General features: G+C 38.8%; 1 protein-coding gene across 3 annotated transcripts in view; it reads right to left on the bottom strand.

Moving 5' to 3' along the window:
* Positions 1-7,598, bottom strand: part of ubap1lb (ubiquitin associated protein 1-like b) — a 32,584-nt gene extending 24,986 nt beyond the window's left edge. Inside the window, exons 1-3 of one of the 3 annotated variants that reach the window (XM_073033178.1) lie at positions 7,489-7,572; positions 4,715-4,804; positions 4,380-4,436 (exon numbers count right to left, since the gene is read on the bottom strand). In XM_073033178.1, coding sequence (XP_072889279.1) covers positions 4,380-4,416 — 37 coding nt within the window. In that variant the 5' untranslated portion in view covers positions 4,417-4,436; positions 4,715-4,804; positions 7,489-7,572. The other 2 variants (XM_073033176.1, XM_073033177.1) reach the window with 2 other exon arrangements.
* Positions 7,599-13,172: the final 5,574 nt, after the last annotated feature.

Raw genomic sequence — 13,172 nt, 5'->3', positions numbered from 1 at the left:
GCAGTAGGCAGTGAACAGATCCGGAATGCACTTCACGAGTGGGTGATGGAGACAGGTAATATATATTTAGTAATAATCTAGTCAAACACTGGAATTTTCAGTGCCTAGAAGGCTGTAGACCATGTGCAGGTAAATGGGATTAACATGGATAGCTACTTGGACATGAACATGGGGTGGGGATTGCAAAGGGCTTGTTTCAAACTTATAGCATCACCCTACAATAGCAGCCTAATTTTCTCATTATGCCTTGTCAAGGAAGAAGTCAACTTTGATGAAAGGGAACAAAATGTTTTTACTTTACCTTCAGTTGTTTCTTTGCATGGATGGGGTCTGCTGAAATTGATATGATTTTCTGCACAGCATTTGGGAAAATTTATACTAACACGGCGAATGCCTACCAGCATTGTTCTAATCCTTGAGTCAGAACTAACCGACATTTTTATTACTTAAAATATATTTTGATTTGGGATATTTTGACTAGATGTTTTTCAGTTACATTGGAATTTTTCCAATACAGCTTCCAGAGTTCCAGATAATTAAAATAATTAAAGAGTTTTTACTCTATTCAAAGCTATTTGCTTCCTGACAGATTTTATTTCTCACAGGAGACTTTATGATTATTCCAGAAACAGTTTAATTTGTTTAGCTAAGAAACTGAGATGAAACACAGAGGTCCAACATTAAAACCCGAGTTAAAATAGACATATTTATACGATATCTAAACCAAGTGGGCATTTGTACTATTGATGTACCACAGAAATAAAACCGGTCATTTCACTATGAAGGTGCAGTTGGGATATTTTCGGATATTTTGACTAGATGTTTTTCAGATACATTGGACTTTTACCAATACAGCTTCCAAAGTTCCAGATAATTAAAATAATTTACAAGCTTTTACATTATTCAAAGCTATTTGTTTCCTGACAGATTTTACTAAGCACTGGAGACCTTAACGATTATTTCAGAAATGGGTTAAACTGTTCAGCTAAGAAACTGAGATAAAACGCAGAGGCCTAACATTAAAACTAGGGTAAAAAAAAAAAGGCCCTATTTATACAATATCTAAACAGAGCCGGCATTTGTACTATAGATGTACCACAGACATAAAAATTGTCATTTCAAAATGAGAGTGCAGTTAGAATACACATATATCTGTTATCATGGCTGGAATATTAAATATATTGACACCCTGCAGCCAGTTTGAACCTCCTCTGGTGATTCCCTTTTCAATGCATTTGGGATCTTACAAACTCCATCTTATAACCTTGTATTGTATTCTTCGATGGAAAGACGTACGACCTTGGTGTTTGGTCACACAAAGTAAAAAGAACAGCAGATGACTCACAGGAAAATTGCAACATGGGAGGGACTTTTAAATCCTCTTAAACCAGACAGAATCCTGGGTTTAAAATCTCATCTAATGGACATCGTCTCTTATAGTGAAGCTGTGAAGTATTAGTCCTATTCAAGAGTCAGTTTTGGAGAGACAAATCATAAACATAAGAGATGCTGGAAATTCAGAGCAACACAAACACAAAATGCTGGAGGAACTCAGCAGATCAGGCAGCAACTATTTGCTTCCTGACAGATTTTATTTCACACAGGAGACTTTATGATTGTTCCAGAAACGGTTTAATGGAGGGGAATAAAGAGTTGACATTTTGGGCTAAGACTCTTCAGTCTTTATTTCTTTGGGTATGAAATCGGAGTATCTTAACATGTGGACCAGATAAAAAAAAAGGTTAGGAGCACAAGATGATGAGACAAAGCTCGGCTTTAAAAGGTTCTAGATTGCGTGGCCAAGGAAAGACTTAGGTAAAGCCTGCATTACTGGCAATTGCACTTCATGCTGGGATGTCTGTGTGTTCTCACGATGCGTTGGAAAATGGTTTCATTTTATTGTTGTCATTATTCACAGTGTTTGTAATTATTTTATTTGTGGCATTTGGTCAGCTTTTAATAAAATTTTTAAAAGAGTTCTCATCCCTCTGTGATCCTTAAATAGTTTTCTCAACTTAGTTTTACACAAAATGCAGAGAATAGCTGAATGAGAAACTACCCAGTGGGGTCCACGCCGCTTCCTCATCCTCTCCCAATACATGGGCACGATGCATATGCACACAGGGGACATCAAAGATTATGATTTGATTTTTATTTAGAGATACTTACAGCATGGTAAACGCCCTCTGGCCCAACGAGCCCACACCACCCATTTACACCCAATGAACGCCTTTGGAATCTGGGAGGAAACCAGAGCAGCCAGAGTAAATCCACAGGGTCTTGGCTCCTTACAGACAGAGGAGGGAACTGAACCCAGAACACTGACATTATAATAGCATTACGCTGACATGCCGCCCACAATTCTGAGGCCAAAGGTCATGACCCAGTCATGACCTCATTGAACGGTGGAGCATACTTTGATAGATTTATAGGCAATTTCTGCTCCAGTTTCTTACATCCTTATGTTGTTTTAATTTATTCTACAAGACAGACTAAGTAAAAATGATGGGACACATCTGCCATAGTTTTACTACTTTCCTCAAGACACTCATTGGTGGTTGTGCATCTGACTGTTGGCTACTATGTTCCCTAGTCTTTTTCTTATCACTTGCTTCATGAAAGGCTTAGATATAGATGTTGGGGAAACGGTTGTCATATTTACATATGATCACATCCACTTTTATCAGGATATACTCTATGTGGTGAGGCTGGCATGTATTAGTTTGTTCATTACATGCCGTGTCGTATGACGTGGGTGATCATGATCTTTCCAGGACCATCACTGTTCTTGGCAGATTTATCTACAGAGTGGTTTGCCATTGCCACCTTCTGGGCAGTATCTTTACAAAACAAGTGACCCCAGCCATTATCAATATTCTTCAGGGATTGTCTGCCTGGCGTCAGTGGTCACATAACCAGGACTTGTGCTAATCTTTGCCAGCTGCTCACACAACTATCCACCACCTGCTCCCATGGCTTCGTGTGACCCTGATCGAGAGGACTAAGCAGATACTACAACTTCTCCAAGGGTGACCTGTAGGCTAGCAGAGGGAAGGAGCACCTTACATCTCTGCCACCCATAGCATGTATTACCTGTCTCTAATTGTCCCTGAGTAGGTGCTGGTGAGCTATTTGCCGCCTTGGACTATCACAGTCTTTCTAGTTCAAGTGCTCCCACAACATAATTGAGTAATAATCCCGATGAAGGGTCTCAGCCAGAAATGTTGACTGTTTATTCCTCTCCATAGATGTTGCCTGACCTGATGAGTTCCTCCAGCATTTAGTGTAAGTTCACTGAGTCACAAGTGTGAGAATTATTCCCACCAATAAGAATGCACATCAATATATCAATATCAAGATGACGTGCACTTGGAGGGGATCTTGCAAATTGTGTCGTTTCTTTGTGCCTGCTTGTCCTTCTTGGTTATAGAGGAAGTGGAGTATTTTACCATGATTAGAATTGAACTCAGCTATGGGAATCAGGAATTTAGTGACATAATTATGTAAAATTCATGACTAATACTGAGAATTCACATCAATTAGACTATATTAAAAAGAAATTTTATATAAAACACAGCACATTATTTTATCCTAGCATATGACATTGATTGGGCCACATTTTCAAGAGTTAATGAATACTTAAGACATTTAGATGAGTAACACAAAGATACAGTATAGTCAGAGGAAAACTAGGAGAATGATTCCCAACCGCAGTAAATTTAGTTACTGAGGTAAGCTTGCAAAACTGTATATGTTCTTATCAAAGGTACAAATAGAGAACTGGATTACACTTAATGATTTGGTGTTTGATTGATTGCAGAAGACAAGTTATACAAGGGCAAGGAATACGCAGATTTAGCCAGTTTTCTTTTACCAATTGATTGTAGATCTTTTCACAATTGTGAACTTGTGCAGATAGCAAGCTTTCAAATGAGAGCTGAACCAATTCTTCGTTGGAGCAGAAGCCATACCTTATGAAAGGGAAGCTAGGCAGGGTCAACATGGTCTGCAGGAGTGCTCTTAATGAGCTCAGTAAGTCAGAGGGGAATTTTCCAGGTTATACCTTCTAATTGGCTTGGTTTTTTCTTATCTGTTCACTTGGCATTCCCATGAGATCAAAGGTTTAGTTGTGTGTTGGATGATTGGATGATTCCATCGCTTCATCAGTCTGCACAGGGCAAGCTTGGGGGAGCAGATGGTCGCCACTTTTACCTTTAATTGGAAAATTGCCACTGAGACAACAGGTTGCCTATAGGCCATAAACCGTCCAGATCACATCCCCCAATACTTACAGTGTGGAAGTACTGGTAATTAATTTTAATTAGAAGAAAGGCCATAATTGCCTTCTAGTACATATATTAAGTTGGAAAATTACTTACCCAAACTGCTGCAAACCTCATTCTTTGATCTACTCATTGTTATATTCCCAATGCACTCTGAAATGAAGGAAATGAAGTAACACATGATGTGTCAATCAAATAATAATGCACCCTCATTGGCACACCAATAGTATATACTCAGTGGCTACTTTATTACATAAACCTGCATATTAATCAGCTAATCATGTGGCAGCAACTCATTACATAAAAGCACGTAGACATGGTCAAGAGGTTCAGTTATTGTTCAGACCAAACATCAGATTGGAGAAGAAATATAATCGAAGTGACTTTGGTCATGGAATAATCGTTGGTGCCAGACAGATTGGTTTGAGTACCTCAGAAACTGCTGATCTCCTGGGATGTTCAAGCACAACTATCACGAGAATGGTGCGAAAAACAAAAAAAAAATCCAGTGCGTGACAGTCCTGTGGGTGAAAGCACCTTGTTAATGAGAGAGGTCAGAGGAGAATGGCCAGTCTAGTTCAAGCTGACAGGAACATGACAGTAACTCAAATAATCAGACATTACTACAGTGGTGTACAGAAGAGCATCTCTGAATACACAATACCTTGATGAGGATAGTCTACAGCAGCAGAAGACAACCAACGCACACTGTGGTCACTTTATTAGGAAAAGAAGGTATCTAATAAAGTGGCCATACTGAGTGTAGATCAGATCCATAATTGAATAAAGTCATAGAAAAGTACAACACAGAAACAGTTCCTTTGGCCCACCTAGTCCATGCCGATCCACTTAAACTGCCTACTCCCACCAAAACCCTCCATACCCCTACCATCCATGTACCTATCCAGACTTCGCTTAAACATTGAAATTGAACTTGCATGCACCACTTGTGCTGGCAGCTCATTTCACACTCTCATGACCCTCTGAGTGAAGAAGATTCCCCTCATGTTTCTCTTAAACTTTTCATCTTTCACCCTTCACCCATGACTTCTGGTTGTAGTGCTACCCAACCTCAGTGGAAAAACCTTGCTTTCATTTACCCTATCTATACCCCTCATAATTTTGTATACCTCTATCAAATCTCTTCTCAATCTTCTGTGTTCTGAGGAATAAAGTCCTAACCTATTCTTCTTCCCTAACTCAGGTTCTCAAATTGCCGCAATACTCTTGTGAATTTTCTCTGCACTTTTTCAACCTTGTTTACATCTTTCCTGTAGGTAGGTGACTAAAACTGCACACAAATCTCTAAATGCAGCCTCACCAATGTCCTGTACATCTTCAACATAACATCCCATCTCCTGTACTCAGGACTTTGATTTATGAAGGCCAACGTGCCAAAAGCTTTCTTAATTACCCTATCTACCTGCGACACTACTTTCAATGGATTATGGACCTGTATTCCCAGACCCTTTTGTTCTACCACACTCTTTAGTGCTCTATTGTTCAGCATGTAAAACCTACCTTGGTTGGTCCTACTGAAGTGTAATACCTCACACTTGTCTTCATGCAGGACAGTGCTGTTCAAAGTTAATGGGAAGTCTATTTTTATTACCTTGTTAATTGTGTTGCTATGTTTATGATCTGTCTGGTTCTGTTTCAAGCAGATACATAGCCCAGATGCTTCTAAGCCATTAATTAACTGGACGGGGGGGGGGGGGGGGGGGGGGGTAATGATGAAATCAACAGTTTAAAAATAGCACTGGTTGGAAACCAATTGCTCTCACACAGGATTATCCCAATTGAACAGATCATCTCAACGTCAGCAGAGACGAGGTAAATAGATTTGTTCTATCAATGAACAGATATACAAGGGGACATCAATAGAAACAAACACTGATGCTTACATATTTATGTGATTAACAAGTACATCTTGATTTGCTCTGGCTAACTAACCTTGACACGTACACACAAAGAAGCCTGTCCCCAGCCCCACTTCCATATTAAGCATTTCAGAGATCTTAATGATTGAACGTGAAGGAAATTTACCCCTCAATATGGTTCTTATTCTCATAGGTCTCAGATTTATTTGGCAGTCTGTCAAGATTTATATTAATAATTCTATCATTACCCTGGAGAAATTTCCATTTGTTTTCAGTGTTTCAAATGCGGTACAGAACCTATTTCTGTCAAGAGAAACTGATGTTCCTCGGAATTATTGGTCTGATAAAGACTGCTATCTATATGAAACTACTTGGAAGAAATGCCGAGCTATCCAATTTGAAGTTTCTGAATGAAACTTTTCTGCAACCTGATAAATACTTACATTAATTAAAGACAAACTAGTTGGAACTGAATATCATTTCAGAAAACTAGGAACACTATACTCTTTCCTGATTCAGACAGGGATTTCCAGAGCTTTTCGTTTTTACCTCAGATTTTCCGAAATTACAGTGTTTATTTTTTAAAATTATGTCACAAGGTTTTCTTGCGAGATTGAAGAGAATTTAGCTATTCTTCAATATCATTGCAAATCAATATTGTCAACTTGATTATTAGAAAATTATCACAAACAATAAGGCAGATTTTTTTAACATTAAATACAACCAAGGGAATATCTTTAGTGATCATGGGTTTCCCAGAAATATAACTGCAGTTTCACAAATGAATTTCTTGTTTGCATTAACCTGTCAGGGAGAGAGAACTGTCTCTTTTCAAGGGATGCATGTGAAAAATTATTTGATTAAATTTTCCCTAGGCTGTGATTTCCTGAAATATCTTACACAAGACATGTGAAATATAAATATCATGTTCATCATCCATTAATTTTAATTAACAAAGCATTATAGTTACGAGTAAACCCAGAAACATTTAATTATTGTCCATTGGAATCCACTCAACTACAGAAATTACTTAAAAGTCTACAGTGCAAAATTCACCTACTTATAAACATTTATACAACTCCAATAGTATTGGTACTTACTGCATTTAATAAAAGTTTTCAAAAGATAGCATACTGAATTCAGTTCCAAACTAGAAAATGTCGAGGACATCAAATACATATAAAGGCACATTTTATTTTTTTAAATTTCTAATATACTGTAGTTCCAATAGATACATGTCATATTTTTAAATAAGGTTTATTGCAACAGTAAGTAATAATCCACCAGATTGATGTGCTACTTTTAGTATTTTTAAAATTGCTTACTGTCAGGAATCTTGATTGGAAGTAAATTATATTTCTCCGAAAACTCGTCAGGACAAGCACTAATTCCGGTACATCCTACTAGGGGGAAGCCAGTGGTCATCAGACTTTTTACGTGGCAGAGTCAGTGATTACTGTTAAATCCTCTTAGGATAATGGACAGCATCAAAATGTCTAATCCCAGAGGATGTTAACACAGCTAACTACTTATTATCTGTGGAAAAACATCATCCCCAGCATCCTCCTTTATACAAAACAAACATTAATACTGTACCTTAAGATCTCAGGAAAATGCACCGTTTAGTGTACAGGTGAAAAGAAAAACTGTAGCAGCATTACAGATATTAGAGACACAACATTTACAAGAAAAACATAAATTGTACACGTTATATAAAAGAACACCATCAGAAAAATAGTCCATTGTATTGCAAAGTAGTCTTCGTGTTGCTATACTAAATAAGAAATGAAAGTTGTGCAAGTTGATTCAAAAACAAATGGTTGAAGGGAAGTAGCTTGCAGGGTAGGGCTTCGGGCTTCAGCCAGTGGTAGCTGTAAGAAAATGGCATGGTGTACAGTAGATACTTTTGATGGTGTGGAGGGATGGGCCTGTGACGTATTAGGCTGAGTGTACCAAATTCTGAAGCTTCTGTTGAAGAGGAATTTCTTTAGCCAAAGGGTGATGAATATATGGAATTCAAATCCACAGATGACTGTAGAAGCCAAGTCATTGGCTATATTTAAAGTGAAGGTAGATAGGTTCTTGATTAACAAGGGAGTCAAAGGTTATGGGGAAAAGACAGGAGAATGGGATTGAGAAGGATAATAAATCAGCCATGAGGGAACGGGGGAGTAAACTCGACAGGTCAAATGGTCTAATTCTGCTCCTCTATCTTATGGTCTTGTGTTCATGTACACTTGAATTGATGTACCAGACCATAATGCAACCAGTCAGGACACTTTCAACAGTACATCTAACATCAGTACACCAGAGGCAGACTGATGCTGAAAGAGATAAAATCGACAAAACATAGGTCAGAGTTCCAAGTTATATGGAGAATCAATGATGAGAAGAGATTTTTAAAAACAATGTCCAGAATTTAGGTATTCTTGCAAATGATGGTGATGGGGGTAGAGGCCCAAATTAAACAAAAATTATAGAAATAAGAAGGAAGGCAAGGGATGCGAACAGAACGTTAAGTAACTTGAAGTCAAGATGCAGCAGCATCTGGGAGTCAGGTTAAGGTGGACAGGCGAAAAGAATGGTGTGGACTAGGTACAAGAGATCTTGATTAGCACTATTAGATTACTTGTAGACTGCCCAGCACAAAGTAATGCACTTCACTATATGTTTCAATGTACATGTGATAAATAATTTTTTTGTTTGAATCTAAGTTGGTCTGATTGCTTAAATGGATGGGTAAAGAACAGATGCATTTTTGGGAAACCCAATGTCAATTTGGGTTAATTCAGTAATATTACAACTGCACGTATAAAACCACCTTTCTGCACTACTGCAGTCACTAATTTCTGATCTGCAGAGTGGAGGGCAGATAATCAACCTCGATAGAATTAGAATAGTCTGTGTTAAGGTCACAAGATCATGGATTACGGTTTCAGCAGCAAGGTTTCAAGCAGGTCAAAGTCTAGGTGAAGAGAGTTATATAGTTCCAAACCCCTTGTTCTAAGGTAACAGAAAAAAAGATGTCCCTTCAATCAGCCTATACATTTTTTATGAATATAGCAAATTATAAAGACTCTACAGCAGAGGTGTCGAACTCAATTGCACATGGGGCCAAAACTCAAAGCACACTTTAGGTCGGGGGCCGAACAGGATAAACATTTATTGAACACACTAAAACTAAACATTTTTTGAACATAAATATGAATAAAAACAGACAGGAATATTATTCCAGAAAAAATAAACTAAAACTTTAAATAACTTAAATATTTTGCTCTCCATAAAAATATCTCCTGTCAGTATTATACAAGTTAGAAATATGAGCATGCTGCAAAAAAATCCTGAAAATATAAATAAAATTTGTGCTTTTCAGCAAAAGTTAAAACAACAACAAATCAAAACACTCAGTTTTCTTTGCTCTTATGCTGTTTTGTCAGAGCTGGATGCTTGGCATCTTTTCTTGGCAATAAGTTTGTTTAGGTTTGGTGTAAGGTTCTGTGTTGTGGAGATTCTCAGGATGGACTGCAGGTGTTCATCAGTGAGACGACTCCTGTGTGATGTTTTGTTAATCTTCATCACTGAGAAAAGCTTCTCACACAGATATGTGCTACCAAACATGCACAAGGTTCGAGCCGCATGTAGACGGAGCTGAGGCATTGCTTCAGGAATGGAGCGAATAAACTGTACGGGCCCTGCAGTGTCGTACTTTGCCTTTAGTGTCCCATTACACTGCAGCTCTATCAGCTCCATCTGAATCTGTACAGGTGCAGTTTCCACGCCGACGGCAGATGGGTTGCGAAGCAGCTCGAAATTAATTTTTTGTGCTTCAAAGTCACCAAAGCGCCGTGCGAACTCAGTGCGAAGTGCGCTCAGTTTATCAGCAAAGTGCACATTTGGGAACATCATTGCGCCGACCTGGTTCAACATTACTTGGCAACAGGGAAAATGAGGCAAGTTGCACTGGTGCACTTGTGTCTCCCATAAGAGCAGCTTCACTTGAAATGCCTTCACTTTTCTCTTCGCCATTGTTAGGGGTTAGCTTTGACTTCAGAATAGCATTGTATACAGCAACAGACGCTTGACGCGGGAATGTTCCCGGGTAGCCTATCGGCAGTTGTTGCGCTGCATTATGGGATCTGTAGTTTGTGTGTTATCAGCGCTTCATATCGCCGGGCCATTAATAATTAAAATAATAGATCTATCTAAAATGATCTCGCGGGCCGGATATAATTGTACGCCGGGCCAGATATGGCCTGCGGGCCTTGTGTTTGACACCTATGCTCTACAGAGTGTGTGTGTGAGTTCAGTGCTTTTGAAAACAGGACATCAAAATGAAAAACTTTTACCTGGATCAATGTTCAGATTGTTTCATTCTAGGAACTAGCTAAGTATAAACAAATTTAAAAGACTTATTATTCCTGTTTTCTAATCTTAACATTACATACTGCAGCAGCATCCCATCCTTCTGCTCAAAGTTTGTTTCCTAAAGACAATGGAAGTATGGAAGCTTGCATTTATATAATTCTTCGTCTTAGTTAAACCAGTTATGGAAAGAAAAGCAATTCTTTTCCAAGTATCTGCATTTGAGAACAATAACTTCTTTATTTTCAAGTTGTTTCCTTGCAGTTACTGCCACCTGCTGGAGGTAGAATTAAGTTTGGCTTCAGGTTTCAATCACCAAAAATGAATGAACAATGGTTTATAATTTCCAGAAGATACAAATTACCAAAATAACTAAACCTGATTCAAGTGACAAAACTGTACATTCTGAATTCAAATTTATCTTTTTAATTGCCTTTTCCTTTAATCCCAATGCTGGCAATTCGAAATTCATTCATTTCTGTAATCACATGATTTCTAAAGTATAATATAAATCCTCGCTCTAAGGTGGAACTATCAAATACTAGAGGTTTTAGGTTTAAGGTGAGAGGAAGAAAGTTTCAAGATGTGCAAGGCAAATTTTTACACAGAGAATATTAGGTGCTTAGAACATATTTGTTTATTCAAATCTTCCAAACAATCCTCAAACCCAACCAAAAGGTGTTAAGACATTGGTCTCAATACCTCCTTGTGCAACTGGAGAATGACTGTTTATTCATTTCCATAGATGTTGCCTGACCCGCTGAGTTCCTCCAGCATCTTGTGTGTGTTGCTTTGGATTTCCAGCATCTGCAGAATTGCTTGGGTCTTTGATTTCCTCACTTGCAGACCCCAATCATTTTGCATTGGCAACAACATCTCTTCCATAATCTCCATCAGCACAGGTGAACCACAAGGCTGTGTGCTTAGCCCCTTGCTCTACTCACTTTATACTTTATGACTGTGAGGCTAAGCACACCTCCAATGCCATATTTAAATTTGCTGATGACACCACTGTTGTTGGTATATCAAATCAGCATATAGGAGGGGGATAGAAAATCTGACTGAGTGGTGCCACAACAACATCTTAATGTCAACAAGACCAAGGAGTTCATTATTGACTTCAGGAGGAGGAGGAAAATGGAGGTTTATGAGCCATTTCTCACTGGGGGAAATCAGAGGTGGAGAGGGTCAGCAACTTTAAATTCCTCTGTGTTATTATTACAGAGGATCTGTCCTGGGTCCAGCTCATTACAAGAAAGCATAGCAGTACTTCTACTTTGTTAGACACGTGTGAAGATTCAGTATGTCACCTAAAGCTTTGACAAACTTCTATAGATGTGTGGTGGAGAGTATATTGACTAGTTGCATCACCACTTGGTATGTATTTAAGACTATAAGACATAGGAGCAGAATTAGGCCATCTGGCCCATCAAGTCTGCTCCACCATTCAATCATGGCTGATCCTTTTTTCTATCTCCTCCTCAACTCCAGTTCCCGGCCTTCTCCCCGTAACCTTTGATGACATTTCCAATCAAGAACCTATCAATCTCTGCCCTAAATACACCCAACGACCTGCCCTCCACAGCTACACGTGGCAACAAATTCCACAAATTCACAACATTTTGGCTGAAGAAATTTCTCCGCATCTCTGTTTTGAAAGGGTGCCCCTCTATCCTGAGGCTGTGCCCTCTCGTCCTAGACTTTCCCACCACGGGAAACATCCTTTCCACATCTACTGTCTAGGCTTTTCAACATTCAAAAGGTTTCAATGAAATCCCCCCTCATCCTTCTGAATTCCAGCGAGTACAGATCCAGAGCCAGCAAACGTTCCTCGCATTATAACCCTTTCAATTCCTGGAATCATTCTCGTGAACCTCCTCTGGAAAATCCTACAAATGTAGGGATAACGCTCAGTCCATCATAGGTAAAGCCCTCTTCACCACTGAGAACATCTACGGAAGAGATTCACAACCTGGAGCCCACAGTCCCCTTGGTTAATGGTAGGGATTCAAGGCATAAAAATAGATGGGAATGTTGACATAAGAAAGCAGCATCCATTATCAAAGACTCTCACCATCCAGGCATGCTCTCTCACTGCTGTCATCAAGAAGGTACAGAAGCCTCAGGATCCACTCCACCAGGTTCAGGAACAGCTATTAAACTGGCTTTAAGTTTCATAAAACTCCAATAATCCAGCATGCTCAGGACACTAGCGGTGAAGGATTAGCAAATGATGTTATTAACATGAGTAGTTCAACACACATTTCAAAAGTTATAGAGTAATATTGTAAATTTCTCAGTGATCCAGTTAATCTTAATTGTATATGGATACAAGATCACACTAAGTGGTAGAGGAATTGTTGTTAGTGGCACAGGAACCAGGGCCCTGGCTGCCAGTCAGAGGGAGTGTGGGAAATACTACTTTGTCACCAAATCATCAAGATTTCCAAATGATCAGATAGTAGATTATCTACATTTTACTGCATTTCTTACTTTGCATGCTTACTTAGTGACTAGTAATTGCTGATCTACAGCAATAGAGACCTACAGCATCATAAAGCACTTAGGGAGTTTCGTTTTCTGCAACCTTTGCTTACAAAGTGAACAGTTTTATGAATTTTATATAATATCAGTCACAGAACTCAAA

The sequence above is a fragment of the Hemitrygon akajei genome, chromosome 30 (assembly GCF_048418815.1).
Source record: "Hemitrygon akajei chromosome 30, sHemAka1.3, whole genome shotgun sequence".
Lineage (NCBI taxonomy): Eukaryota > Metazoa > Chordata > Chondrichthyes > Myliobatiformes > Dasyatidae > Hemitrygon > Hemitrygon akajei.
Note: the sequence above shows the minus strand (reverse complement) of the source record. Positions and strands in the feature narration are given on the sequence as shown.